We start from the raw sequence: 27,472 nt of genomic DNA on the forward strand, positions 1-27,472 counted from the left end.
TTTCTGGTGGGCAGGCACACACGCAAGCAGAATGTGTACAAATAATAAATAAATAATTTTTTAAGAAGAAAAGAAAAGGGCAGAAATGATGAGAGACCAGGGCTTTCCACAGCATGGACAGCCTGGGGCACGCAGGAGAAGTGGGCTCCTGTGGCGTGTGTGTGTGTGTGTGTGTGTGTGTGTGTGTGTGCGTGCATGTGTGTGTGTGTGAGTCCTGAAGGTAGGGTGAGGTAAGCATTTGACACATCTCTCTTTGGAATCAGGAATCCCTCGGCCCCCTCACCCATCTGAGCTGTCACCGTATTACCCACTGTCTCCAGGAGCTGTTGGACAAATCCCCCACCCCCTCGGCTGGCTCGTCCCACAGTAAGGAAACCCCCACAGCCTCTCTTACCTCGCTCCTTCCTCCTCCGATGACCTCTCCCTTCTGCAGCCCAGGATTTCCTCACTCCCCGCTTGGACAGCTTCCTCCCAACTCCTGACTTCCTGCCATCCTTTCTCTCCAGCCCCCTTCATCTTGGCCCTAAACATCCCTCGTGTCTGACCGTCTCTCTCCTTCTCACCCTCACAGGCAAGGACAGCACATGTATTCCCTCCCTCCCGGTGGCTTCCGGCACCCCTACCCTGCCCTCGCCATGAATGCCTCAATGTCCAGGTAAGTCCTAGGGCTGGGGATGCCAAAAAGAAATGACAGTCCAGCGATATTTGTCTATTTGTGACTGTGCCACTTCTGGCCATGACCCAGCCTGTCCCCTCTAGGTTAGGAGGCAGGCATGGGGCTCCCCGATCCTCACTTCTCTTTGATGAGGGGCTGCCTCTTGCCCTGTGCTACTTATACCACAACCCCATGGAATGGGGACCCAGGACCGCCCCCGCCCTCATACACACACACACTAGGTAGCTAAAACCTCAGAACCCTAACCTGTCACTCTCCTTTCACATCCCCACACCCCAGGCTCTGTGGAAGTCATTTTGCGCAGGTCACACTGAAGCCAAAGACTAGGAGGAAATGTGTATCTTCTGTGAAACAGTGCACAAGGATTTCTCACAGGGGATGGCTCTCCCGACAATGGGCCAGCCATTGGCAGATGTCCTGTCTTTCCCTGCATCCCATGCCTTCTGACCTTCATACCTTCTGTGTGTGTGTGTGTGTGTGTGTGTGTGTGTGTGTGTGTGTGTTTTCATGCCACCTGCATCCAGCACCAGGCTTGGGTACCCTGTGTGCGTTAGGGAAAGGGATGACATCATGGGATGGTCTCCAAAACCAGGAGCCTGATTTTGCAGCTGACAACCATCTGGGTGGCCCACGGCCCTTGCCTCTCTGTTCTCAGTTGTTTCCACTTCTTATATGCAGCCTGGTCTCAAGTCGCTTCTCCCCACACATGGTGGCTCCCGCCCATCCTGGCCTGCCCACCTCAGGGATCCCCCACCCTGCCATCGTCTCCCCCATTGTGAAGCAAGAGCCAGCGCCCCCCAGCCTGAGCCCAGCAGTGAGTGCGTAAGTAAGAAGCCATCTGGACAGAGGGGCTGTGAGCAGCTGGCCGGCCCCTGCACGGCCACGCCACGTGGTTTGGTTTGCCATTGCACAGCCACGCCACTTGCTGTGCCCTCCTGGTGTCAGCTTACACTCCAAGCCCTGTCTTCTCCCTTGGAGGTTGTTCTTTTTTTTTTTTTTTTTTTTTCTTTTTTCTTTTTTTTTTTCTGCATCCCTTCCTTTAATACGTGATGTATCTGTCCTCACAGTCAGGGTCTAGGGGATGCGAGGAACCAAGGAAGCTTATGGCTTCCCTCCCTGCCCTGTCATCTCAATAAAATGTGAGGCCAAGAGAGGAGAAAATAATTCTCTCAAGGACTTGTGACAGCTGGTACCAGGGCAGAGACCCCGGCATTGTCCTCTCTGCTGGAAAGACAGTAGGAGAGCCCACACCACCAGCGCCATGGCTGAGAAGGGCCATGCCCCGCCTTCCTTCTCTTCCCCCTCTTCTCTCTCCTCTCTTCCTCCCCTCCGCTCCTTTCCTGTTCCCTTCCCTTCCCTCTCCACCCCACCCACCCACCCACCAGATCCTGAAAGCAGCCAAACAAGCCTCTCCTCCCTGAGGCATTGGTCAGCTGCCTCAGTGAAGGCAGGCATGGGGGGGAGCCGGATGCTAGTGATGCCTAATGTATAGCCGCATGCCTCCCCAGGAAATCCCCAGTTACCGTGAAAAAAGAGGAGGAGAAGAAGCCTCACGTGAAAAAGCCTTTGAATGCCTTCATGTTGTATATGAAGGAGATGAGGGCCAAGGTGGTGGCTGAGTGCACCCTGAAGGAAAGTGCGGCCATTAACCAAATCCTGGGAAGAAAGGTAACACGCCTGCGCCCCCTGGTGGCTCCTCCCGGCACTGGGCCTCCCTGTCCCCTACCCTGATGGCTCTGTGTGTCTTATTCCCTGTCTCCCTCAGTGGCACAACCTATCAAGAGAAGAACAGGCCAAATACTATGAGCTAGCCCGGAAAGAACGGCAGCTTCACGCGCAGCTCTACCCAACCTGGTCAGCCCGGGACAACTATGTAAGTGTTCACACTGTACAGGAGCTCATGCGGCCCCCACCCCCACCCCCAGCCCCACCCCCACCCCCAGCCCCCAGCGGGTGACTTCGGCTTGCTTCTAGAGAAGAAGCCATGTCCTCTAAAAATAAGGAAGCCAAGTTTGAATTCTTAGGATTTTTGTATGTATGCTCTTATTCCCACCCCCACCTCCGCCACTCCCCCCCCCCTTCTTTTATCTGCTGAAAGATTTCATATCTGCATCAAATTTTCAGAGGGACCGGAAACTCCTCAGAAAAAAACAAAAAACAAAAAACCAACAACCAGGCCAGGTGATAGCTCAGTAGGTAAATGACCTGCTTGTCAAGAGGGCACGTGTTAATCTTCAGCACCTACACGGGCACAGTGATGTGTTCTCAGGCTTTCAGCCCTGAAGAGGACAAGAACAGTCCTTGGGGTTCACTAGCCAGCCTGCCAGCCTAGCCTGCTTGGCAAGTTCCCAGCCAGTACAAAAAAGGTGGACAGTACCTGAGGAAGGACATCCAGGGTTGTCCTCTGGTCTCCATGTGCACGCATGCACACACTCACAGAGAGAGGTGGGGAAAAGGCGAGAGGCTCTTAAAAGACTAGGTGGGGGGTGCGTGGTCGCACATGCCTTTAATCCCAGCATTTGGGAGGCAGAGGCAGGTGGATCGCTGTGAGTTTGAGGCTAGCCTGGTCTACAAAGTGAGTCCAGGACAGCCAAGGCTACACAGAGAAACCTTATCTCGAAAAACAAAAAAACTAGGTAGGAACCACTCTTCTATGGAGTAAAGGATGGAAGAGGCCGACTAGCTTGAAGGTTGTCAAGATCAAGAAGCCTGGTCGCTCCAACGCAGGGGGACTTTCTGAGAAGGAAGGGCGGAGTCAATTTGCGTCCTTTCTGACCCCAGGTCTCCCAGCACCCTCGACCGAGGAGCAATCAAGAGAAGGCAGGCTGACACCTGGGTTCTGGGGTGATCTGGGGTCTTCTTCCCAAGCCAGTGTCATTCTGTCCCTCCCCATCCATCAGTCCTGTGGCCGTGTTTTTCAGGGGAAGAAGAAGAAGAGGAAGAGAGAAAAGCAGCTGTCACAGACACAGTCACAGCAGCAAATCCAAGAGGCAGAGGGTGAGTCCTGGGCTGGGGCTCCCCGGCTTCCTCTCCCACTGTCCCAGACACGCCTGCCTATGTCGCCTGAGTCTCTGGAGAGCTGCAGCCCTCAGCAGGGTGTCAGCACTGCCTCTCAACCCTGGGCTTGGGCCCAGGACTCTCATATAAGATTGGGGGCGGGGAGGGGGCTGGAGAGATGGATGGCTCAGAGGTTAAGAGCACTGTCTGTTCTTCCAGAGGTCCTGAGTTCAATTCCCAGCAACCACATCGTGGCTCACAACCATCTATAATGTGATCCAATGCCCTCTTCTGGCCTACAGTTGTACATGTGGGCAGAGCAATGTATACATAATAAATAAATTTAAAATAAAATTTTGAGAGGGGTGTTTAGAGGTTTTCCCAATTATTTTCCTTGAGATAGTAAATGTTTTGGGGTGAGCAGACAATCTCTTCAAAGCTCAAGCATGTCTCAGCTCAGCTGAATTGTCCTTTCAGGGTAATGTCCCAAAGTCAATGCATAAGGGACAAAAGGACTTAGCTGAAGTTATCTCTGGAATTCCCTTCCAAAAGTGGCATGCTAGAGATAGACGTGTCACCCGGATTAGCTGCCTTTCTCGTTGCCTTGACAACATACCTGACAAAAGCAACTTCAGGAAGCGTTTGTTCTGTCTTGGAGCTTGGGGACACCGCCCATTATGGCGGGAAGGCATGGCGGCTGACTGCATCGTGTTCTTGGTCAGTAGACAGAGAGAGATGGATGCTGGTGCTCCATTCTCTTTCCCCTTTCGGTTTAGTCTAGGGCCTCTGCCTATATTCGGGGTGGACCCTCCTTGCTCTTCTGGACACACTCAGAGGCATGTTTCTGTGGTGGTGATGAAGATTGACAGCTCACCGCCCAGCAATGAATTCGCTGGAGTTAGATTGTCTTTGGTTGCACACCAGAAGAAGGGGGCTTGCCTTTTCTCGGGAGCCACACCACACCAAGAAGCTGTACTTGACGGCAACCAGCACAGAGCAAGGTTTTTATCTCATGCTCAGCTCAGTGTGAAGCCAATGTGTAGCACATGTGCAGCTGCGTGTGCCATTTACAGCACACTGGCCTCCTGTCTTCCACGTAGTCAGTGTATTCCCATGTGGCAACATACAGTAGTAAAATATAGGGCTGGAGAGATGCTCAGAGGTTAAGGGCACTGACTGCTCCTCCAGAGGTCCTGAGTTCAATTCCCAGCAACCACATGGTAGCTCACAAACATCTATAATGTTATCTGATGTCCTCTTCTGGCCTGCAGGTGTACATGCAGGCAGAACCCTGTATATGTAATAATAAATAAATCTTTTTTTAAAAAAATAGCAAGAGAGAGAGAAATATAGAGTCTGTTATGTGCCGTGGTGCTCAGCAGGACTACAGTAACTGTGCCATTAGTCAAGGATTTTAAAGCAAACTGGGTAGAGATTTATCCCAGCGGTGAGAGGGTTTAAAGACGGGGCGCTGGACTTTGAACTATTTGCTCTCTGATCCGATTCTGAGTGGGTCTTTGTCAGTTCGGGCATTTGTTCTTTGAACTGTGCCGTTTCTGGGCTTTGGGTGTTCTTCAGTTTAGTTTCCTAATCTTGGAATCTCTGAAAAGCCCATAGATGCAGCTCAGTTGATGGAATGTTCGCCTAAGCATCCCGAAGCCCTGAGCCAGACTTCTAACACCACATAAGACAGGAGTGCTACCGTGTGTCTGTCCCAGCACCACATAAAACAGTGTGAGGACTCCAAGGTCATCCTGGCTACAGCTAGCCTGGGACACACGAGGGTCTGTCTCAGAGGACTCCAAGGCCGTCCCTGCCTACAGCTAGCCTGGGACACACGAGGGTCTGTCTCAGAGGACTGCAAGGCCATCCCTGCCTACAGCTAGCCTGGGACACACGAGGGTCTGTGTCAAACATACAAATACACGAAGGGCTGGCCACAGCACAGTGGATTGGGTCTGCGCAAACATGAGGGCTCGGGGCCAGATGCCCAGCACCCAAGTAAAAGCCACATGACAACTCAGTCATCTGGTCTACTAATGGCAACCAACAGGCTTTCTATCCAGTGAGCTAAGGCGGAGGGGCTGCAGTGTGGGCTCAGCAGTTAAGAGCTCTTGCTCGCACCCGTTTGTAGCTCCACGTACAGGGGGATCTAATGTCTTCTTTTCACCTCCATGGGTACCAGGCACACGCCTAGTACACAGACACACACAGACAGTCACCCGTCAATATCCTTTGGATTGGTTCCAAGGCCCCACTGTACTCCACTTCTCGGTTGGCTAATCCACAGATGCTCAAGTCCCTGGCTTGAGGTGGCCACGTACTTACATGTAGCTTATGCTCGTCTTCCATCTACCGTATACCAGCTCTAGATGCCATATAGTGTCCCACACACAACTGTGGAAATAACCATTAAGTTCTATTCGCTCAGCGAAAAAACAGCAAAGAAAATAAAACGCATGTGTTTAGTACAGACAAGGTTCCTCCCGCCCCTGAATATTTCTCCTCGGCTCCGGGTTGAATCCACACAGCCATACATGCAGGAGGCGGACTGCACTTGTGTCTATCCGCAGCCGCTGTTCCCCTGCCCCTCCCACTGCTATCAGCTGATGGGCTTCTCCTTGTGTTTTTACCCTCAGGTGCTCTCGCCTCCAAGAGCAAGAAGCCATGTATCCAGTACCTGCCCCCTGAGAAGTCTTGCGACAGCCCGGCATCTTCCCACGGCAGCACGCTGGACTCCCCCGCCACTCCCTCCGCCGCCTTGGCATCACCAGCTGCCCCCGCGGCCACCCACTCCGAGCAAGCCCAGCCCCTGTCCCTCACCACCAAACCGGAGACCCGGGCCCAGCTGGCTCTCCACTCAGCGGCCTTCCTGTCAGCTAAGGCCGCAGCCAGCAACTCCAGCCACATGGGCAGCCAGCCCCCAGTCCTATCCAGGCCCTTGCCCCTTGGCTCCGTGCCCGCCGCTCTGCTGACCTCTCCCCCTTCCTTTCCCGCCACGCTCCATGCCCATCAGGCCATCCCCGTGCTACAGGCTCAGCCTCTTTCCTTGGTCACCAAGTCTGCCCACTAAGCTGCCCCCTGTTCTGTGCAGGCTGTCTCGGGACTCCAAGTAGTAATGATTCAGAAGAGAGGAAGGGGGGGGAAAAAAGGAAACATTATTGGTCAATATTTGACCACTCTGGACTGTTATGTAAAGTGACTGGTAACAGCAGTGCTTTACAAGTGTAGATTTAACCAGTAGCTGATTTTTCAGGCGCTTTTTACAAAAAAACAAAAAACAAAAAACAAGGAGAAGGAAAAAAAAAAAAAGACAAAACACAAAACCTGCCCCTTCCCCCCCAAAAAAAAGTCTTCACAAGAAAGCACTGAAAAGCAGTGTGTCGCTCTCTCCCCGTGCACTGTGGTGGGTATCCCTGGGCAGAAGATGCCTCTCTACCTCTTTTCTTCCTCACTCTCAGCCTCCTCCTCCTCCTCCTCCTCCTCTTCGTCGTTGTCGCCGCCAGCGCCCCCGCCCCCACCCTGTCTGCCCTAGCTTCCCCACCGCATCTGAAACGTCGCCTGGCCCGGAGTTCTAGCCTGGCCACCCTTTCCTCCGGGCCACTCCTGTTTCCTCACCCAAGTTTTTGTCATGTGCTCAACACCAGTTCATGGCCCTTTGTCCTCTGGCCAGTGCATGGCCATGGCCATGTGTGACGACATCTTGGCCTGAGTGCTGCTCACCAGCATTCCCCGCCCTCTCCTGGCTCCACTGGGCGAGCCTCCAGCTTGTGGTGCGGAAAGAGGACCTTCTTCTGAAAGGCACACACACACACACACACACACACACACACACACACACCTTTAAAGGGACTCAAGATGCCTGCCATTGCCTCCAAAAAGTCTGTGCTCCTCTCCACTGCCGTTTTGAGTTTTCCCACCTCCTAGTCTCCGAGTGGCAGGTAGGACCCCCGTGTCCCGTCCCGTCCCGCCTCCCCGACCCCCCTCCCCACTGGCTGGCTCCTGTTACCTCGGTCTCGGCCCCTCCCCCTACCACCTCACAACGCTTTCTCTGTGTGTATTTCATGTTGTTTTTATGGTTTTTGGAGCAATTTAAACTCCCAGTTTATTTTCACAAAAGAAAATAAAATTACAGTTGCAAGACCGTTTCTGGATGTTTCTTTAGACCTTTTGTTGAATCAAGCCACCGCCCTCCTGCCGAGCCCTGGGTTAAATTTTTGCCAGGCCACTTATCATAGTCCTGTGAAGCGTACCCACGGAGCTTAGGAAAACTCAAAACAATTTCTAACCCTCTTCTTCCCACCCCCCATTGTTTTGTTTTACTTTATGTGTATGAGCATGTATGTCGGTATGTGTACTATGTATGTGCCTGGTCCCCTCAGAGGTTGGAAGAGTGCTTTGAAGCCTCTGGAACTGGGATTAAGTTATAGAAGAATATAAAGCACTCTGTCAGTGCTGGAAACAAAGCCACGTCCTTGGCAAAAGTAAATTCTCCTAGCCACTGAGTCGTCTCTCCAGGCCCCAACTTCTATCTAGTTGTTTGTTTGTTTGTTTTAAAGACAGGGTTTCTGTGTGTAGCCTTGGCTGTCCTGGACTCGCTTTGTAGACCAGGCTGGCCTCGAACTCACAGAGATCCGCCTGCCTCTGCCTCCCAACCAACTTCTAGTCTTGCAGGGACACAGCGTAGTCAGTACCTGTGTGTAAATCTCATCATTTTGCAGTTGATGTAAAAAGATTTCTAATCTGGAAGAATTCTGCTTCTCACCCCCTCTTATTAGACTGCCCCGGAGGAGCACGGGGCATCCTCTGAGCCTTCCACAGTTTCTGGCCTTGTGGCTGGTGTTGTTCATAATGGCTTTCTTGAGATATCACGTACTAGTTTAGACTTACATTTTACCCATTCAAAATAGTGGGCAGGGCTGGGGGCATATCTCAATGACCTGGCTGTAACTGATTTTGAGTTTGACCCCAACACTGCCAATTTAAGATATGTTCTTTAGGAAGGCAGTGGTGGCACACATCTTTAACCCCAGCACTTGGAAGGCAGAGGCAGGTGATCGCTGTGAGTTCGAGGCCAGCCTGGTCTACAAAGTGAGTTCAGGACAATCAAGGCTATGCAGAGAGACCCTGTCTCGAAAAACAAACAAACATGGGCTGGAGAGTTGGCTCAGTGGTTAAGAGCACTGTATGCTCTTCCAAAGGTCCCGGGTTCGATTCCTAGCACCCACATGGCAGCTCACAACTGTCTGTAACTCCAAGATCTGACACCCTCACACCAATGCACATAAATTAAATACAAATATTCAAAAAAAGAAAAACAAACAAAAAGATATGTTCTTTACTATTATGTGTATAGCAAGAAAGCACAGCTATTATGGTCGGGAGAGGACTTTGTGGAGTCAATTCCACCTTCCAGGGACGGGACTCAGGTCTTCAGGCTTGTGTGGCAAGTGCCTTTACCCACTGAGCATTGCTCAGTTTTGTTTTTTCTTGTTTTTTGTTTGTTTGTTTGTTTTGAGAGAGAGGGTCTCTCTGTGTAGCCTTGGCTGTCCTGGACTCACTCTGTAGACCAGGCTGGCCTTGAGATCCCTCACCGTGTTCTCCAGCACGGGAACTAAAGGTGTGCTATGAAGGAGAGCAAAAAGTGGGGAGTGTTTTTCTTAACTGGGGTCATTCACGCCCTGAGCCACGATTATGGCTGGCCAGGTTCCAATACTTTTGAACAGCTTCTTTGTCTAGACTTTAATTTGTTTGCTTTTTGCCTCATAAGGAAGTGGTTACCAAGTCATATTTGACAGCTATAAGACAGGTCACACTGAGGAACTCGGACTAGGTGGAGAAGTGAAAACTGTGTAATGTGTGACCAGGCCCTGATTCAAGAGTACCTGAATAGCTGGGCACGCAGCTCCGTTAGTAGCGTGTCACTCCATAAACTGAACACATGCCACATGTCTATAAGCTAGCCCTTGGGAGGTACAGGCAGGATGATTAGAAGGTCAAGGTCATCCTTGGAGGCCAGCCTGGGATGCATGAAGCACTGTCTCAAAAGACAAAATAGTAGCAAGGCAAGATGGTGCATGCCTTTAACCTCAGCATTGTGGAGGCAGAGGCAGACAGATGGCTGTGAGTTCTAGACAAGCCTGGTCTATACAGCAAGTTGCAAGCTAGCCAGGGCTACATACTGAGACCCTGTTTAGAAAAATAATAATAATGGTTGCCAAGGTAACACAAAATCATAATCATTTATTACTTATGTATATATTATATATGTAGATAGATAGATAGATAGATAGATAGATAGATAGATAGTGTAAATAGTGCTGACTGGGATCCTGGGCTTTGTACGCAGCAAGCAAACATTCTGCCACTGAGCTGCCCTCCCTCCTTGTCCTCTGCATATATAAACCACCTTATGTTTATCTATTCATTTTGTTTTGGCTTTTTTGTTTTGTTTTGTTTTTTGAAACAGGGTTTCTCTGCATAGCCTTACCTGTCCTGAACTCGCTCTGTAGGCAAGGCTGGTCTCAAACTCACAGAGATACACCTGCCTCTGCCTCCCAAGTGCTGGAATTAAAGGCGTGCGGACACCACACCTAGTTTATCCATTTATTTTGATGACAAACATTTACTGCAACCATGTTGCAAAGGACCTGGGTTCAAGTCCCAGAACCATCTGACTTTCATGAATAATGCTGCTATGTACACTTACATACAAGTACATTTTTTAAAAAATTCTTTGGGGATACATAGATCATTTTGTCACACAGTAGGTATTTTAATTTCTTTTTTGGTTTTTTGAGACAGGGTTTCTTTGTGTAGCTCTGGCTGTCCTGGACTCACTTTGTAGACCAGGCTGGTCTCGAACTCACAACGATCTGCCTGCCTCTGCCTCCCGAGTACTGGGATTAAAGGCGTGCGCCACCACTGCCCTGCTCTATTTTAATTTTTTAAGGAAGCCATGAGCCTCCTCCTAGAAGCCATGTTACACTCCTAGTTGAAGGCACTGACCCTCCTTAGCCTCATCAATATTTATTTTCTAGCTTTTCTAAAGTAGCCAAGCTTGTTTCTAAACTCTCAATTCTTTCCTGTTCATCTCCAGATCCTTATGCGGGGACCATATTGCCTTATTTATTGAAGTATTATAGTAGTCTGGAAGTTGAGGCTGGAGAGATGGCTTAGTGCTTGAGTGTACTTGCTGGTTTTTCAGAGGACCAAAGGTTGATTCCCAGCACCCTCATCTGGCAGCTCCCAACTGCCTGGAACTCCAACTCTGGGGTGGCCAAAGCCCTCCTTTGGCCTCTGCAGGCACCTAGAAGTGCATGCACACACAAAGAGACACATACAATCAGTAATACAGAGCATCTTTAAGAGAAATCAAATTGGGCAGCATGGGTTCTCTGGGTGTTCTTTCACAGTATTGTTTGGTGCTTCTGGGTCTCTTGCTTTTCCGTGAGAGTTTAAGGGTCAGCTGATCAACTCTGCAAAGAAGCCAGCTGAGATTTTACTAAAGACTGTGTTGTTGCATCAAATTGGACGCCATTATTAGCTGCCTTTCCCATTGCTGTGACAATATATCTGACAGAAGCACATGAGGAAAGAAGGGATTCATGGAGAAGTCTGTCTCAGTGGCACGGCAAGGCGCAGGAGTGTGAAGCAGCTGTCCAGGTGTCTGCAGGTGGGAAGCGGAGTGTGAAGTGGCTGCCCAAGTGTCTGCAGGCGGGAGAAGAGGGAGTGTGAAGCAGCTGTCCAGGTGACTGCAGGCAGGAAGCGGGAGTGTGAAGCAGCTGTCCAGGTGTCTGCAGGCGGGAAGCGGGAGTGTGAAGCAGCTGTCCAGGTGACTGCAGGCAGGAAGCGGGAGTGTGAAGCAGCTGACCACATGTCTGCAGGCAGGAAGCAGATGGGCGATGATGCTCAACTCACTTTCTCTTTGTTTAGCCCAGGACCCCAGCTTATTATTTTTCATAAAATCTCAAATATTCAATTTTACAAATGTAGACCCAGAAGGAAGGTGCTGTGGTGAAAGTCTGCTAGCTCAGAGAGACAGAGAAAGCACCCAGCTGACCTTCCTCCTCAATCAATGTCTCAAAAAGAAGGAAGCCTCCTTCCCCAGCCATCTCAAAAACCCTCAAACTGAATGCTACTTCCTGTGTGTGTCTCTATCCATCCTCCTGACTTCTTCTTCCTGTTTTTTGGGGTTTTTTTTTCTTCTTTTGGTTTTTTGAGACAGGGTCCCTCTGTGTTAGCCTTGGCTGTCCTGGTCTTGCTTTGTAGACCAGGCTGGGCTTGAACACACAGTGATCCGCCTGCCTCTGCCTCCTGAGTGCTGGGATTAAAGGCGTGTGCCACCAGGCCCAGCTCCTGTTTTGTTTTTTAATCCCCTATGTTTACTCCCTGTCAAGTGGTTGCTTGCTCTGCCTCTTGACCTATGGTTGACTTTATTTAATGCTACTTACAATATTTAAACGGAAAGCTCTTGGATTAAACGTGTATGCTAGGATTGAGGCACACAGATAGAAACAAGTTTTTCCAGTAAACAACACAATGTGATCAAATCTCCTGCAACACCAGCCCGTGGAATTGTGCTGCCCATCTCAGCATTGGTCTTCCCTGATCAGTTAAACCCGCCTGGAGACACCGGCCTGGAAAAGTAGATCACTGTAAAACCCAGTGAGAGAGCTTAGCGGGAAGGTTAGAGAGACGGCTCAGCGGTTGGGAGCACTCGTTGCTCTTGCAGACCCCCTGAGTCTGACTCCCAGCGTCCGTACTCACAGCCATCCATCCATGACTCTAGTTCCAGAGGATCTGGCGCCCTCTTCTGACTTCCGAGGCAACCATACACATATGTGGTACACATACACACATGCAGATTAAACACTCACATGCATAAAATAAATAAATCTTTAAAAAAGAAAAAAATGCTTAGTGGGTAGAGACACCCACTCACAAACTAGAAGACAAGCCTGAGGTTGAATCCTCAGGATCTACATAATGGAACTAGAGAAAGAACTGATTCTGGAAAGTTGTACTCTGACCTACATATGAATGCTGGGGCATGTACACGCACACACAATAAAAATGTAATAGAAATGTGAAAAGAGTAAAGATAGTCCATCCAACCAAGGGCTGGCAAGATGGTCCAGCAGATGAGGACACTCAGTACCAAGCCTGGGCCAGCGTGGGGGAAAGAGAGAACTGACAATTGCACACACATCCACATGTACACACACACACACACACACACACACACACACACACACACACTCACTCACTCACACACATGTCAAAAACGGGTAAGAAAATGGTTCCTGATTTGGGGATGGGGGGAAAAGGCATCCAATTTCTTCCCAGCAAGTAGCTAATGGTAAGTGCCATACTTACCCCTTCTCAGGTTAAGGACACCTTTGCTTAGTTGTTGATGTTATTTTCAATCATAAAGGAATATAAAGGAATTTTAAGATGTATTAATATATTTTCAGCTGGGAACAGTAGTATATGTTTATATAACTAGCTGAGGCAGGAGGATGGCTTGACCTTGGAGCTTGAGGCCAATCTGGGGCAACATAGTGAGACCCTCACTTCAAAAGGAAAAGAAAATTCCTTTATACTTCTTCATATCCCTAACATTGTTGTGAGCTAGGCGTCAGTGCCATGGTCTGCATCCCCTGCCCCAGGCCCCAGGAAAAGCGGGGCCTGGGGATCAGCCATGTTAGATTCGTTCCTCCATCCTCACTTGGCCTCTGTCAGCCCCCTCCTCACCCAGCCAGCAGCTATGTTCATCACCGCCTCACCCCTGTGCACCTCCTCACTCTTGCAAGACTATCTGGAAAACTGAGGGCTGAGGGTGTAGCGCAGTTGGTGAAGAACATCCTAGCACAAATAAAACTCTGCGTTCAGTGTGCTTAGATCCCCAGCTTGGGAAGGAAGGAAAGCAGGGCTGGAGATGATCCCGCAGTGGAAAGCTTTTGTTGCTCGTGAGGAGGACCTAACTGTGAACACCGACATGCATAGGTCTACATGCTTACAGTCACCTGCAACTCTCCAGTTCCAGGGGAACAAATGCCCACCTCGGACTCCTGGGTATCAGGCACAGACATGGGCACACATATACATGCAGGCAAAACACTCACGTACAGCCAGGTGGTGGCGGCTCATCCTTTAATCCCACAACTCTGGAAGCAGAGGCAGGTGGATCTCTGTGAGTTTGAGGCCAGCCTGGGCTACAGTGAGTTCAAGATAGTCAGGGCTGCACAGAGAAACCCTGTCCCAAAAACCAAACCCAAACTAAATCAAACCAACCCACTAACCAAAGAACACTCATGCACACAAAATAAATAAAATTTACCAAAAAGGGGGGGGAGGAAGTTGAGGCATTGGAAACACTCTGATTTTGCTGTTTTGATCCCCCCAGATTGTTACCTAAAAGTAGCTCCCGACACTGGCTCAAATTCAACCTCTATATTTTCACCTCCACCCTAGCCTTTTCTCTCTCTCTCTCTCTCTCTCTCTCTCCTCCTCCTCCTCCTCCTCCTCCTCCTCCTCTCCCTCAGTCACTAGAGCAGCTCAGTTCTCTCTCAGAGAAGGCTCCCTGTGCTCCACTGGCTCACACCCGGAGCAGCTCGCTTGCACTCACCACTTGGCTGCAGAATCTGTCTTAGCCAGGGTTCCTATTGCTGTGATGAAACACCATAAGAAAAGCAAGTTGGGGAGGAAAGGGTTTACTTGGCTTCCACTTCCACTTTGTAGTCCACCAAGGCAGGAGAAAGAACCAGAAGGCAGGAGCTCGCGCAGAGGCCATGGCTGCATGCTGCTTACTGGCTTGCAACCTAAGGTCGGCTGGGCCAGCTCTCTCATAGAGCGCAGAGCCAGCAGCCCAGGGATGGCACCACCTACAGTGGGCTGCCTCCTCCGCCACTGGTCACTAATTAAGAAATTGCCTCACAGCTGGATCTTATGGAGGCATTTTCTCAATTAGAGTTCCCTCCTTTCAGATAACTCAAGCTTGTACCAAGTCGACATAGAACTAGGCAGGACAGCATCTAATTTGAAATCCTGTTTCAACCCTGTGCTGTGTGATACTGTTCATTTCACTTTCCTTCTAGAAGTACTACGTTCTGTGACAATTTGGAAACTTCTATGGATGTAGAGAGAAAAATAATTAGTGGAAAGAAAATGGTGATGTCTCAGATGACAACTGACAGGACTCACTGTAGCCACACAGAGACCTGTGCTGCGGGATTTGGATTTACGGTTTTACAACTTATTGTACTTACTGTTCACTATTCATGTGCACATGTATGACTAATAATGTTCATAACAGCAGCTATAAATTCAAGATTTTATTTTCTCTGACTTATCTTCATTTTCTAAGTTTTCTATAGTGAGTATGTTATTTATAACAATAACTTTAGAACTTTAATTATAGACTACAAACTGTTAAAGACTATATACAATTTATCTAACCCTCACAATGTTTTCAGTTTTACTTTTGAGTGTATTGGGTATTTTGCCTGCATGCGTGTACATGCCTGGTGCCCACAGAAGCCAGGGGATGGTGTCGAATCTCCTGGAACTGGACTTAAAGCTGGTTGTGAGCCATTACGCTCGGGGTGCTGGGAGTTGAAACCAGGTCCTCTGTAATAGTAGCCCATGCTCCTAACTGTTGAGACATCTCTCCAGCCCTAACAGTCAACATTTTTATTTCTAATTCATAACAAAGAGACTAACATTTAAAATGCTTAAACAATTGCCCCACATTCATGTAAACTATTTGTGCAGGAATTAAGTATTAAGGAATAACAGTCAGGACGCAGGTATATTGACTTATGTCACCCCAGCACTCAGGAGGCTGATGCAGGAGGATCAGGAGGCCAGCATGAGCAACTTAGTGAGAACTGGTATCTCTCTCTCTCTCTCTCTCTCTCTCTCTCTCTCTCTCTCTCTCTCTGAGACAGGGTTTCTCTGTGTAGCCTTGGCCAGCCTGGACTCACTCTGTAGACCAGGCTGGCCTCGAACTCACAGCGATCAGCCTGCCTCTGCCTCCAAGCGCTGAGATTAAAGGCGTGCGCCACCACCGCCCCGCTTTTTGGTTTTTCTTTCTTTCTTTCTTTCTTTTTCTTTTCTTTTCTTTTCTTTTTTTTTTTTTTTTAAGAACTGGTCTCAACAAACAAACAAACAGAGGCTGAAGAGATGGCTCAGCAGTTAAGTACTCATTACTTTTCCAAAAACCCAACTGCAATTCCCAGCACCCACAAGGCAGCTCACAACAGTCTGCTACTCCAGTCCCAGGGCATCTGATGCCATCTTCTGGCCTCCTCTACAACATCAGATGTGCACATGGTGCTGTGCACAGACACACACGCAGGCAAAACACCAATACACATAAGAACAAATAAATAAATAAATAGGGGCATGGCTCAGTCAGTAAAGTGATTACCTTACAAGCAGGGAGACTGGGGTCCAACTGTCAGAACCCATGTTAAAAAGCGGGGTGTGCTTGAATCCCCACCGCTGTGGAGGTGCAGACAGGTGGATCCCCAAGGCTTAATGACAAACCAACCTTACATACTCAACTAGTACTATGGCAGTGCAAGACCTTGTAAAATGCAGATGGTGCCTGAGGAAGGACATGTCCTCTGGACTAAACACACACACACACACACACACACACACACACACACACACACACACATGCGCGTGTGAGCACACACAGGCACAAGCATAAATAAGCATGCATGCTTACATGCACAAATAAGCATGCTTGTACACACTGCATGCTCACATTCCCAGTTACCATCCCAACACCTCTCCTCCTGGCTATCACAATCATCCTAAATGAAGATAAGGACAAAGTGATGAGCAACTGGTCAGAAGCAAATTCATTTCCTACGCCCCACGCCATCCCAGCTGGTTCTCCACCAGTGGTCCCTCCCTCCGTGAGAAAGCAGCCTCCGTTCTCCCTTCTCCCTCCCCATTTCTCCTCTGCTTCTTTTCCAGTCTATCTCCAAAGCGTGTTGGTACCACTTCCCGACGTCACCTCCAGTCTGACCACTTCCTACCATTCTCACTAGGTCTGTCCCTTACTGGGGACTACTGCAACGATCTCTTAATGATGAACACCCAGAGCCTTCTTCCCATCAACTCTTTCTGAAACAACTCCAGTAACGTCCAAATAGTCTCCACTGATTAAACCTCCACTGATTAAACCTTGTCCCTACTTACACCTCTGCAGTGGTTTCTTTTACTACTTAGATAAAACACTAACGCCCGAGAGCTCTGCATGATCAGAATTTCCTTCCCCTGCTGAACAGCATGGACACCCAGTCAGGGTTAATAATTTGCTACTGCTCTCCCCACCCTCCCACACCCTTCCTAAGCCAATATCCTTAAATGTTAGTCAAACATTCGTCTCAAAGCAGGTGGACAGAATTTTCTTTTAAAAAGATTGCTTTACCAGTTCACTTCCTCTAGCCAAGGCAGAGTCAACATTCTAAAGAAGGTTTGTTTTTGTTTGTTTTTTTCCTTTTTTAAGTTCTGGAGACTGAACCCATGGCCTCTCATATGTCAGGCAAGGAGCTCTCTACCACTCAAACAATCTGGTAAATTTCTCACATTTATGGGATTTTTATTCTCTTTTCATTAATGTAAGAAAAGGAGAGAGAGAGAGGTGGGGAGAGAAGTGGTGAGGAACACAGTAATTTTTTTTATTCAAATAACAGAAAAAGCGCCTGTTTCTGAAACTGTATTTGTACCATGTACTATTTCTTGAAATTTTGAAAAATTTCAGTCATCCAGACCAAATTTCAAATAACATTCCACTCATAAAGTGTTCCTTTCCCTGTGGCTATAGTCCTCTTTGGCTGGTCTAATTTATAGTTGAACCAGAGTTAGCTGACATCAACTTTATGTTCTGGGTCACTCCCAGATCGCTTAGCTCTGTCTCGCTCTGTTCCAGCCTCCTTCTCTACCGTTCTCCTTGCTACCCAAGAAGCCTGCTCTTCAGGCTCAGCCGTAGCATCACAACTGCGTGTGCTGGTCACTCAGCCAGGAACCTTCACCTTTCTCTCCTTCCATTATCCTCCCAGGAATATCTACAGTCTTCAGTCCTCACTTCTTTGGTTCATTACTCAACTGATACACACTTTTGGTATTTTCCTTGGCAGTTCTTGGAATACATTCTATTAGTTATTAGTCATAATGTCATTGAAAACTACTTGATGAAAATAAAGGTTGACTCTGTCTTACACTTTCAGGGAATCTACAGTCCACCATAGTAGGGAAATTACGGCAGCAAGAGCAGGGGGCGGCTGGGCACATTGAATCCATACTCAGGAAGCAACGAGGGCCTGACTATCATATACGGTGCTCAGCTGGCTTTCTACTTCACTCTGCCAGGCCTCCAGGTGGGGAAATACTAAAGTCCACATACAGTTAACCTAACCTAGATAATCCCGCACAGGCACGCCCACAGATTTCTTTGCTGGCGATTCTAAGTCCTGTAAGGGTTGACAATCAAAATTAAGCGTCACAGCAAGCATGGACAAACATTTATTTGATATTTCTGCGCCTCACCGGACTTGCAGGCTTTATCAAACTGAAGTCATTTGTTTATGTACTTTTGAGGCTGAGTTTTACATTGTTCTTCAGAACGGCTTCAAAATTCTGGTAGTTCAAAAGATCCTTTGCCTCTGAGGCTAGAAAGACTGCCCAGAGGTTAAGGGCTGCTCTTCCCACCCAGGCTCAATTTCCAGTACCCATATGGTAGCTCAAACCATCTCATAACTCCAGTTCCAGAGGGTCTGATGCCCTCTTTTTTGACAAGTACAAGATGCATAGTCTAAGTGGAGGCAAAACATCCCTCCCCACACACATAATAGAACAATTTTATCTAAAAGATCCTCTGGGTGAGCGTGGTGGGGCGTGCCTTTAATACCAGCACTTAGAAGGCAGAGGCAGGTGGATTTCTGTGAGTTCGAAGCCAGCCTGGTCTACAAAACCAGCCAGTGCTCTGTTACACAGAAAAACCCAGTCTCAAAAAACCAAGCCAAAGCAAAAAGCAAACAAAACAAAACAAAATGAACATAGTTGTTGGGACTTTTAGTTTTGTTAGGTCACTGTTTACAAAACGCCTAACCTGACAAATGTTGATAAATGATTTTTAGCAACTTGTTTAAGCAATCCAGCACTACCACAGGTGAAGATACACAAGAAATGAATGCAAATAGGAATCCATAGATGAACAGCCCCGCGTCCCTACGTCACAAGCGGCGAGAGGTGACGCAGCACCTGCCTGTCAGAACAGTTTCCCAAGTATGAGGACAAGTGTACAGGAAGGAGACCCCCGTGACCGCCAGAGAGCTGAGAAAAAGGCGGTGGGGGGGGGGGGGAACTGCACGTGACTTCCGGCACATTACGGGACTACTCAGCCTCTGGGGGCGGGGCTGCGCCGGAAGAGAAACAGCCCACCGGAAAGGGAGGGGCCCCGCTCTTGAAATCCCTTGCGCTGCCCTCACGTCAGCAGTAGAGGGCGGAAGCGCAGACTACAGGATGCGGTTCCTGGTTGCGTTGCTCCTGCTGAGTGTCGCAGCGGCAGGTAAGGACCCCCCAGCCCCACCCCCGCTGCCCATCTCACTCTCTCCCTTAGGTTCTGCAGCCTACACTTTAGCGGGTCGCCACGGGAGCTTGGTGTCTTCTTTGCCGACCCTCCTCTGGCCATCCCCACTGTTCTCCCATTTGGCCATCGCCGCTGGGCTCTAACAGCTCTGAAAAGTCAAGCCTCCTTCGCTTCCCATCCTTTTCTTCCGAGGACTTAAGTGCTGTTTGTTTTTTTGTTTGTTTGTTTGTTTGTTTTAGGAGATCCGCCGTCTGCTCCTAGGCCAGACAACAGTATAGGTAATTCTCCGATTGGGTCTATCTCAGAAAAAGACCCTACGACCCCGCCTCCTGTGGATGTAAACTCTTCTCATCTGGGAGAGCCTCGCACACCGGCGGATCAGAGGCAGCAGCCCGCTACACAAGAACCCGAAAAGCCGAGAGGGCCGACCAAGGCAGCAGGTACCGGTTCAGCGGAATCCGGACAGCAGACCACTGCAGCCAATTTGGTTGAGCCCCAAAATCATCCCGAAACAATAGATACCGAGTCGACGGACGCTGCACAGCAGCCCCCACCCCCCGACCCCAAACAGGAGAAATCTAGACAGGAGCCCACAAAAGGTGAGTCTGAGAAGCCCACAAAAAGTGATTCTGAGAAGCTCACAAAAGGTGAGTCTGAGAAGCCCTCAAAAGGTGATTCTGACAAGCCCTCAAAAGGTGATTCAGAGAAGTCCACCTCCAAATCCTCCTCAGATAAGGAGACCCCCAAGACTGACAAAATTCAGCCAAATGAAAAAGGACCGAAACCAGCATTACCTTCCAAAACTGAATCTGGAGAGAGCCTGGCAGGGGGCTCTGACTTCTCTTTAAAGCCAGAGGGAGGAGCTAAGCCTTCAGAACCCACGGAAGATGTGGAAGTCAAGGAGGTTGAAGAGGATGATGCAGAGCCAGAAGAGAGCTCACCACTTGAAGAAGAAAATGGAAAGGTCTCAGGCCCTTCCTCTGGTGAGAACCGAGAAGGGACACTTGTAGAATCTATGAGTGATGGGGAGGAGAACGCTTATAAGGACGGTTCTGGAAACACCAGCGCAGAGAGCAGCCACTTCTTTGCCTATCTGGTCACCGCAGCTGTTCTTGTTGCTGCCCTGTATATTGCCTACCACAACAAACGGAAGGTAAGAGGGGCCAGGAATCTTTGGTGTGGGCAGCTGTCCCTCAGAGCCTGTGAGCGCTGAGAAGTTTAAGATCAACTTGCGTTTATCCTCAGCCCCTGCCAGGGCTTACAAAACAACTTAAGTTTTGTAAAGCGTGTGTTTTCATCATGTGACCTGTTTCCTCTGAGTTGGACATGGATCATGACCTGGCCTGATTAATATTCTCCCGTAATTGGAACTCAGATCATTCGCAGCCTCTGTGGGCCTGAGTTCTTGACATGTTAGGCCTGTTCCTTTTTTTATCTCGTGCCTGAAATAATTTACCGTAGCTAGCTTCTGTTCCAGCTGTTTTATCTGGAGGCAAGAATATCATCATCTAATACAAAATTTAAAAGAAGAATCTCTTCAGTTACATAGTCTGTAATACCATTAGTGTACAGCCCAGGCTCTTCTGCATCCAACAAGAGTTAGAAGCAGGGCTGGAGAGATGGCTGAGTGGTTGAGAGCACTGTCTGCTCTTCCAGTGGTCCTGGGTTCAATTCCCAACAACCACATGGTGGCTCACAACCATCTATAATGTGATCTGATGCACACTGTATACATAATAATAAGTAAATCTTTAAAAAAAAAAAAAGAGTTAGAAGCAAACCTAGAAATTGCATAAATGGGGAGCTGGAGAAATGGCTCAATGATTAAGAGTGCTGCCGGCTCTTCCAAAGGTCCTGAGTTCAATTCCCAGCAACCGCATGGTGGCTCACAACCATCTGTAATGTGATCTGATACCCTCTTGTACAGATAAAGCACTCATATACAATAAATAAATTAAAAAAAAAAGAAATTGCATAAATGTATACATCTTTGGGGTTAAAGTGGCCCCCATGTCCTGTGGAAACAGCTCTGATGACAAAATGATTTTATTTCCTAACGAGCCATAAGATCTAGAAGATAAATTCAGTAACTTGATATATTGAGTTCAGTTTGTGCTGGCTATTTGGGCACATGGCTATAAAGAATGAGGGAAGACTGCACATTCTTTATTCAGCACCTAAATGTTGGTGATGAGAGAGGTAAATCAGAGTAGAGTTGTTGAAACAATGTGTGGGAGCAAAGCATGTATTTGTAGATAGGAAACAGTCCGTAATTATAATCTTTTTCCCCCTTCAAGACCTGGCCTAGAACTCTGGGGACTGGCAGACCTTTGTTTCTTTCCCCACACTTAAATCATACAGCCGCCACCAGTTGTTTGCTATTAAGTAGTAAAAGGACTTTGTTTTATATAAGCTGCTTTTAAAATCTTGACAATTTTATTACTTTTGTGGTCCTGGAGGTTGAACTCAGGTTACATGTATGCTAGACAGTCATTGTACTACAGAGCGATATCACACGCTTGACGCATTTGCCTAGTGCGCACGAGGGCCTGTGTGAACTGCAGCACTTCAAAGAGAGAGAGAGAGAGAGAGAGAGAGAGAGAGAGAGAGAGAGTGAGTGAAATTTAAATAGGCCTCTTTGTGGCTCTAGTAACTGCCTCTGATTTTAGGAACTGAAGTTCATATTACAGAGCTAAACAGTAATCTGTTTTGTTGTTGTTGTTGTTGTTTCCTTCCCTCAGATTATCGCCTTTGCCCTAGAAGGAAAAAGGTCCAAAGTCACTCGGAGGCCAAAGGCTAGTGACTACCAACGTTTGAACCTAAAGGTAAGGTGTGAGAAGCCATGCCTAGGAGGGATCTGCAACCTCAGGTGGGCCACTTTTTGGGGTGCTGCTGCCATTGTCCCCAGCCTGAGGAGACTGCAAACAGGACTGTCCATACACTGTCCATATGTCTACAGAGTTAAAGATATAAGAGACCTTTCAGCCGGGCGTGGTGGCGCACGCCTTTAATGCCAGCACTTGGGAGGCAAATGCAGGTGGATCTTTGTGGGTTCGAGGCCAGCCTGGTCTACAAAGAGAGTCCAGGACAGCCAAGGCTACACAGAGAGACCCTGTCTCGAAAAACAAAACAACAAAAAAAGAGACCTTTCAATACTTTCACATTTGGCAGATAAACAGAGCTACCTGGAAATGATATTTCGTGTGTTTATTAGGTTTCTTCCTGAGTTTCCACTCAAAGGCAATCCCAGCACCTGACAGTAACTCCATACACCTTTAAACACTTTATGCATCGACACATGCACATTGTGATTAACATTGAACATCATGATAAAAAGCCAATCTGATTCACTAACTATGAGATAGAGCCTATGCATCCTCATTTGGGGGATCATCAACTGCTGCCGGGCCATACTTTGAGCAGCAAAGCCCTATATCACAACTCCCTCAAAACAGATGAACCCAGAAGCACATAGGCCTCAAGTAAGTAAACCCACAGAGCAGTCTGCAGGCTGATCTTCCCAAACATGGCAATAGAAGGGCCTGAGGAAGGTTCTCTCTATAGGTGACTGTGTAGGAGGAGGCTACAACAGACACCTGCCCTGCCCTGTTAAGCAACAGGAAGGGCATTGGCAAAGAACAGTGGGTGACCCAGATGGCAGTACTTCCCAGGTTTCATATAGGGAAGAGTTCACCTATACAATTCACAGCACTAAAAAAGCCGGACGTGGTGGCACACACCTTTAATCCCAGCACTCAGGGGCAGAGGCAGATGGACCTCTGTGAGTTCAAGGCCAGCCTGATGTATAAAGCGAGTCTAGGACAGCCAAGGCTACACAGAGAAACCCTGTCTCGAAAAACCTAAAAAGAAATGTTTCTCTGAAAAAAATAATGTGTTACTCTCATTTCAGCTCTGATTTTGTCTGCAAGAACCTTGTCCTCCCTGCTGATTTGTTTCCGAATCAAGAGAACTGAAAAGACTGACCTCCTCTGAGGTTTGGTGACAAGTCTGGGCTGGCAGAGACCAGATAGCCTCAGGTTTTGCACCTGCACTTTGGCGACATTGTACTCTGGTGATGTTTTATTTACCCCGTGTTCCCTTTATGCTGGTGTGTCCCATCATCCTTTCTTCCCTGGAGCGCAAGTAGGGGACCATGTGGAGACATGGCTGTGACCAAAGGAGGACCCCCCCCCCCCCAGGCAGGCCGCACCCTGGACCGTGCTCACATTGCATCTTTCTCTTTGCCATGCTTTGTAGACAAGGTGTGGGAGGTGGCGGATGGTATGCAGATGGGCAGATAGGGGTTTGAACACTTACCTTCTCAGAGGCCTCAGCTGCAAACCAGAATAGCAAGTTTAAAGAGTGTTAAAGTCTGGCCCATCTGACAGTCTATATTTTTCTGAAAGTTTACACTTCTTTGGTTGTATTAGGGAATCTGGGGTTTCTGAAAGTAAAATCACTGTTCCATGGGATTTTTTTTTTTTTAATATGATGATGATCATTGAATCAATGCGTTCTTACATATGGTCACCCTAGTAGGAACTCCTTGGAAAGGGGCAGGTTCATGCTTTGTGGAAGAAAACACATAGGAGGGATTTGGTCTGCAGGAAAGAGGTTTTCCACAAACTCAGTTTTGCTTTATTTCCTACAGTAGATGGATGAATACTTAGGCACTGACTGCACTCTGCACACTTTTCCTTGCTCTCTTTGATGGTCCTCTCACCCAGGAAGCCAAGGGAATGAGAGCAGTCTTTTCTATCCTGCGGCACCTGGTCAGGAAATGGCAAGAAACCAAGTAGGCTCCCTGAGATAACTGAGGATGTCTTGGCGTACGCTGTGTCTCAAGTTGTACCCTGTCCGTGGGGTCATGCCTGAAGAGAGAAGAGTCTCAGCCAACCTCAGGGGTGTGGGAAGGGGCCGATCATGAGTCCTGTGCTGTTGGAGAAGTCAGTCTGAAGCGCCAGTGGTCGTGGAGTTCCTGCCCCGGGCTGACGGCAGCACGTGCTTCACGTTTGCGTTTGTGCAGGTGGCATTCTGGAACTTGGGTCAGGACCACCATTCTCCCAGCTGTGCACAAGTCTTCAAGCTGAGGAGGCCGGTCTCCGTCTCCTTCAGCTTTCCCTAACACTCTAGCCTCCCTGTTTCCATTTTCCCCGTCCTCTTTAGGCCTGTTTGTGCGCCTCTGCATCCACACCTTCCCCGAGGCTGTGTGGGTGCCCATGCCTGTCCCGCTCTAGCTGGTGTCACTTCTGTCACCTTGCCTCCTCCCTATATTTACAGGGCTGTTTTCCTCCTGTTTCTCAAGGTCGCCAGCTCCTTCAGCCCATTCTCAACACTTGGTAATCACGGATGCTGGGGTCCACTCATGTCTGCGTTCTTAGTGTCTCTCACAAATTGTCCTTTGCCTTGCCTTATGGTGGGCAGGGAAGAGGATGCCCAGGTCTCTGTTGTTTTGACTGTCTCATCAATAAACCCATCCATTCTTTGTCCTCCCTGTGACTCGCGTCTTTATCTTTGGCCTTCTTCCCAGAACCCACTTCTGCTCTAAGCTGAATAACTCAGCCACTTGCCTGGTTGTCCCTATCATATTCCTCTGTCCTTCCGTTTCTGTCATCTGAAAACTCCATACTGCAGACTAACAACAATTTTCTTATCACAGAAGTACCATTTCTTTTTTTTTCTTTCTTAAAGAAACTCTAGGTACACAGTCCACTAATCTTCAGGAGCCACCTGAATTGAGTCTCTTGACCTTATCAGTTCTGGAAACACCGATCATTCCAGAATATGGCCTGGTCTGAAGCTTCTACCTGAACTTGCATTTAGACTACAGATTCCTTCTTGGCCTCCCTGTCCTCTCTCTCTGCCTGTGCCCTCAGCATGTCCTTTGCATTCCAGCGTCTTCTGGTTGCTCTGTGGTTAGGCGCCCCCTCCTTTCAGCACACCCAGGCCTTGTGTTCTGAAGGACTCAGCTCACACGCTTATGTTCCTTCCTTAGTTTCAGGACACTTGATTGGCCTTTTCCATTCCACACTGGTAGATCCTAATGTCTCCCTCATCTTGAAACTTGAGTGTGACACAGTCCTTACCCTGCTGTGATCTCCCCAGAAAAACTCAGCCCTGAGAGACAGCCGTTAGCATTGTTACATCTGCCAGGGGCCTCAAGAGCCAGATCTCTTGTTGGAAATGGAACTGAAACCAGGGCTTCCACAGCTCTTGTAGCTGTTGCTTGCTGTGACCTTATACTTCACTTTTGCTCTTGAAGGGCAGGAAGAAAGGTTGATTTTCAGGAACCAAGACTGACAGTGAGTGGATAGGCCCGAGAAGTATTGCCAGAGTCTACAAAGCCTCACCTTTTGGGCTATTGACAAGAGTACAATGGAGTTTGTTTCACTTGTGAAGTTGTACTGAACGAGATGGCTCCCACCAAAGAAAAGTCGTTTTCAGGGTTGCTTTTTTTGAAGAGAGAGTACTTGAAGCTTATTTTCCTAGAGAGTGTGCGGATGGTGAGGGCCGGCTGAGGTGTCTGCCAGGGGCTGGGCTGCCATGTAAGAAGTACATGAAGCCTCAAGTAGCACGCCTATAGACTGTCCTGAGCGTGCTTTCCTGCTCAGGTCTCAGTGGACGGGCACTCTCTTAAGGGGAACTTGCCTGAGTCATAACAGTTAATAGTTTGTCTTCCTGCTGTGGATTATAGAAACCAGTTCTGGACCAAACAACTAACTAAATGTTCTAATATGTTTTTCCCTGGAGACAGAGTTCTATACCCTTCGAATTTCTCTGGTGGTGATGCTCGTCTTTCTTCTCCAGGGCGTGCTTTGCACATGTGCTGAGCTGTCAGAATGTGGAGAAGGGCATGCCCAGCCCCAGGCCCTGTGGCCCTGTGAGACAGTTTTCTCTAAATTCTTGCTAGACATTGCCTTAGCAAACTGTAGAGAGTCAGGTGTGGGGATGCACGCCTTTAATCCCAGCACTCTGGAGTCAGAGGCAGAAGGATCTCTTGAGTATGGGGCCAGCCTGGTCTAGAATAGCAAATTCAAGGCAGCCAAAGTTACACAGTGAGAACCTGTCCCAAAATACAAAAGGTGTAAAGAGATGTTGAAATTTAATCTAATGACATCAGGATGACTCAGTTTGTTTAGTTCCCTGCTCAGATGTGACTTGAGTATTTTATCTTAGAAACTGTAGCTTGGACCTCAGCTTGCATAGCATAGCAGACTACCCGTGAAGCTGGCCTCCTCACACTGTGACAGGAATTAATTTAGGCTACCATGTTAAGTAAATGAATGAATGTTTCAATTATTTTCCTTGTTTACCCTATTAGTAGATTGCCACTGTTAGCCATGTTTTGTATTTTCACCTTTTTTGTAGCTTAACTATAATGGCTTAACTTTATTTTTTTAAAGCTGATTGTGGTATAATAAGTATTTTTCAGTGTATTTTACTGAGCTTCTATAATTGGCATCTCAGTGTAATTTCGTGTCATTACTGAACAGAAACCAAAATAAATTTCAGATATCAAGGCATTGAAAGATTGAATGTATTAATACTATATTTAAATGGACTAAAATTGGTACCTATTTAACATAAGTGAAAGAGTTTTAACTTTGTTTTGTTTTTGTTTTTTGAGACAGGGTCTCTGTATAGCCTTGGCTGTCCTGGACTCACTTTGTAGACCAGTCTGGCCTCAGACTCACAGAGATCCACCTGCCTCTGCCTCCCGAGCGCTGGGATTAAAGGCAAGTGTCACCACACCCAGTTTAATACTCAGTATTTAATGGGTACCAGCAACTACAAACGCCATCCCTAGGCTCTGCAGACACTGGGCCTCCTGTGCTCAGGCCCAGCGTCCCCTCGTGTCCTCTCCCTGCAAGGCTGGCCGTTCTCTAGTCAAGATCTCAGCTGGCTGGTGTGTGTGTGTGGGGGGGGTTGTTGGCAGGGGAGACTTTCGGTGTGTCTCTGACTTAGACTGCTCCTCCGGCCTGCTTCTACCGGAGGATAAAGCTGAAGGCTGAGGGTTTCTTGGCTTCGGCACTTTGAGAGTTGCCCCTCCCAAGCCCACGCTACTATCCTTCCCCTTGACAGTGCCCAGCAGCACAATACTTGAGTGGGTAGGAGCAAGAAGCTTCAGGGCAGGACCAGACCAAGCAGCAGCCAACACCCTCAGGGGCTCTGTGTGCCTGACCTTTGCT

The 27,472-nt window shown here is 48.4% G+C and overlaps 2 protein-coding genes across 3 annotated transcripts in view; both read left to right on the forward strand.

Moving 5' to 3' along the window:
• Positions 1-7,817, forward strand: part of TCF7L1 (transcription factor 7 like 1) — a 172,409-nt gene extending 164,592 nt beyond the window's left edge. For both annotated transcript variants that reach the window (XM_084766551.1, XM_084766552.1), the window contains 7 exons: positions 264-366; positions 572-655; positions 1,355-1,498; positions 2,185-2,344; positions 2,442-2,549; positions 3,598-3,673; positions 6,313-7,817. In XM_084766551.1, the coding sequence (XP_084622677.1) occupies positions 264-366; positions 572-655; positions 1,355-1,498; positions 2,185-2,344; positions 2,442-2,549; positions 3,598-3,673; positions 6,313-6,746 (1,109 nt within the window). In that variant the 3' untranslated portion in view covers positions 6,747-7,817. The remainder of the gene's footprint in view (positions 1-263; positions 367-571; positions 656-1,354; positions 1,499-2,184; positions 2,345-2,441; positions 2,550-3,597; positions 3,674-6,312) is intronic.
• Positions 7,818-19,129: 11,312 nt separating this feature from the next.
• On the forward strand, positions 19,130-26,806 carry TGOLN2 (trans-golgi network protein 2). Its single transcript, XM_084766572.1, has 4 exons — positions 19,130-19,262; positions 19,523-20,436; positions 22,025-22,108; positions 23,194-26,806. Exons 1-4 carry the CDS (start codon positions 19,217-19,219, stop codon positions 23,197-23,199), a joined length of 1,050 nt encoding a protein of 349 aa, XP_084622698.1. The 5' UTR covers positions 19,130-19,216; the 3' UTR covers positions 23,200-26,806.
• The last annotated feature ends 666 nt before the right edge of the window (positions 26,807-27,472 follow it).

The sequence above is a fragment of the Acomys minous genome, assembly GCF_964271855.1.
Source record: "Acomys minous genome assembly, chromosome: 17".
NCBI classification, from domain to species: domain Eukaryota; kingdom Metazoa; phylum Chordata; class Mammalia; order Rodentia; family Muridae; genus Acomys; species Acomys minous.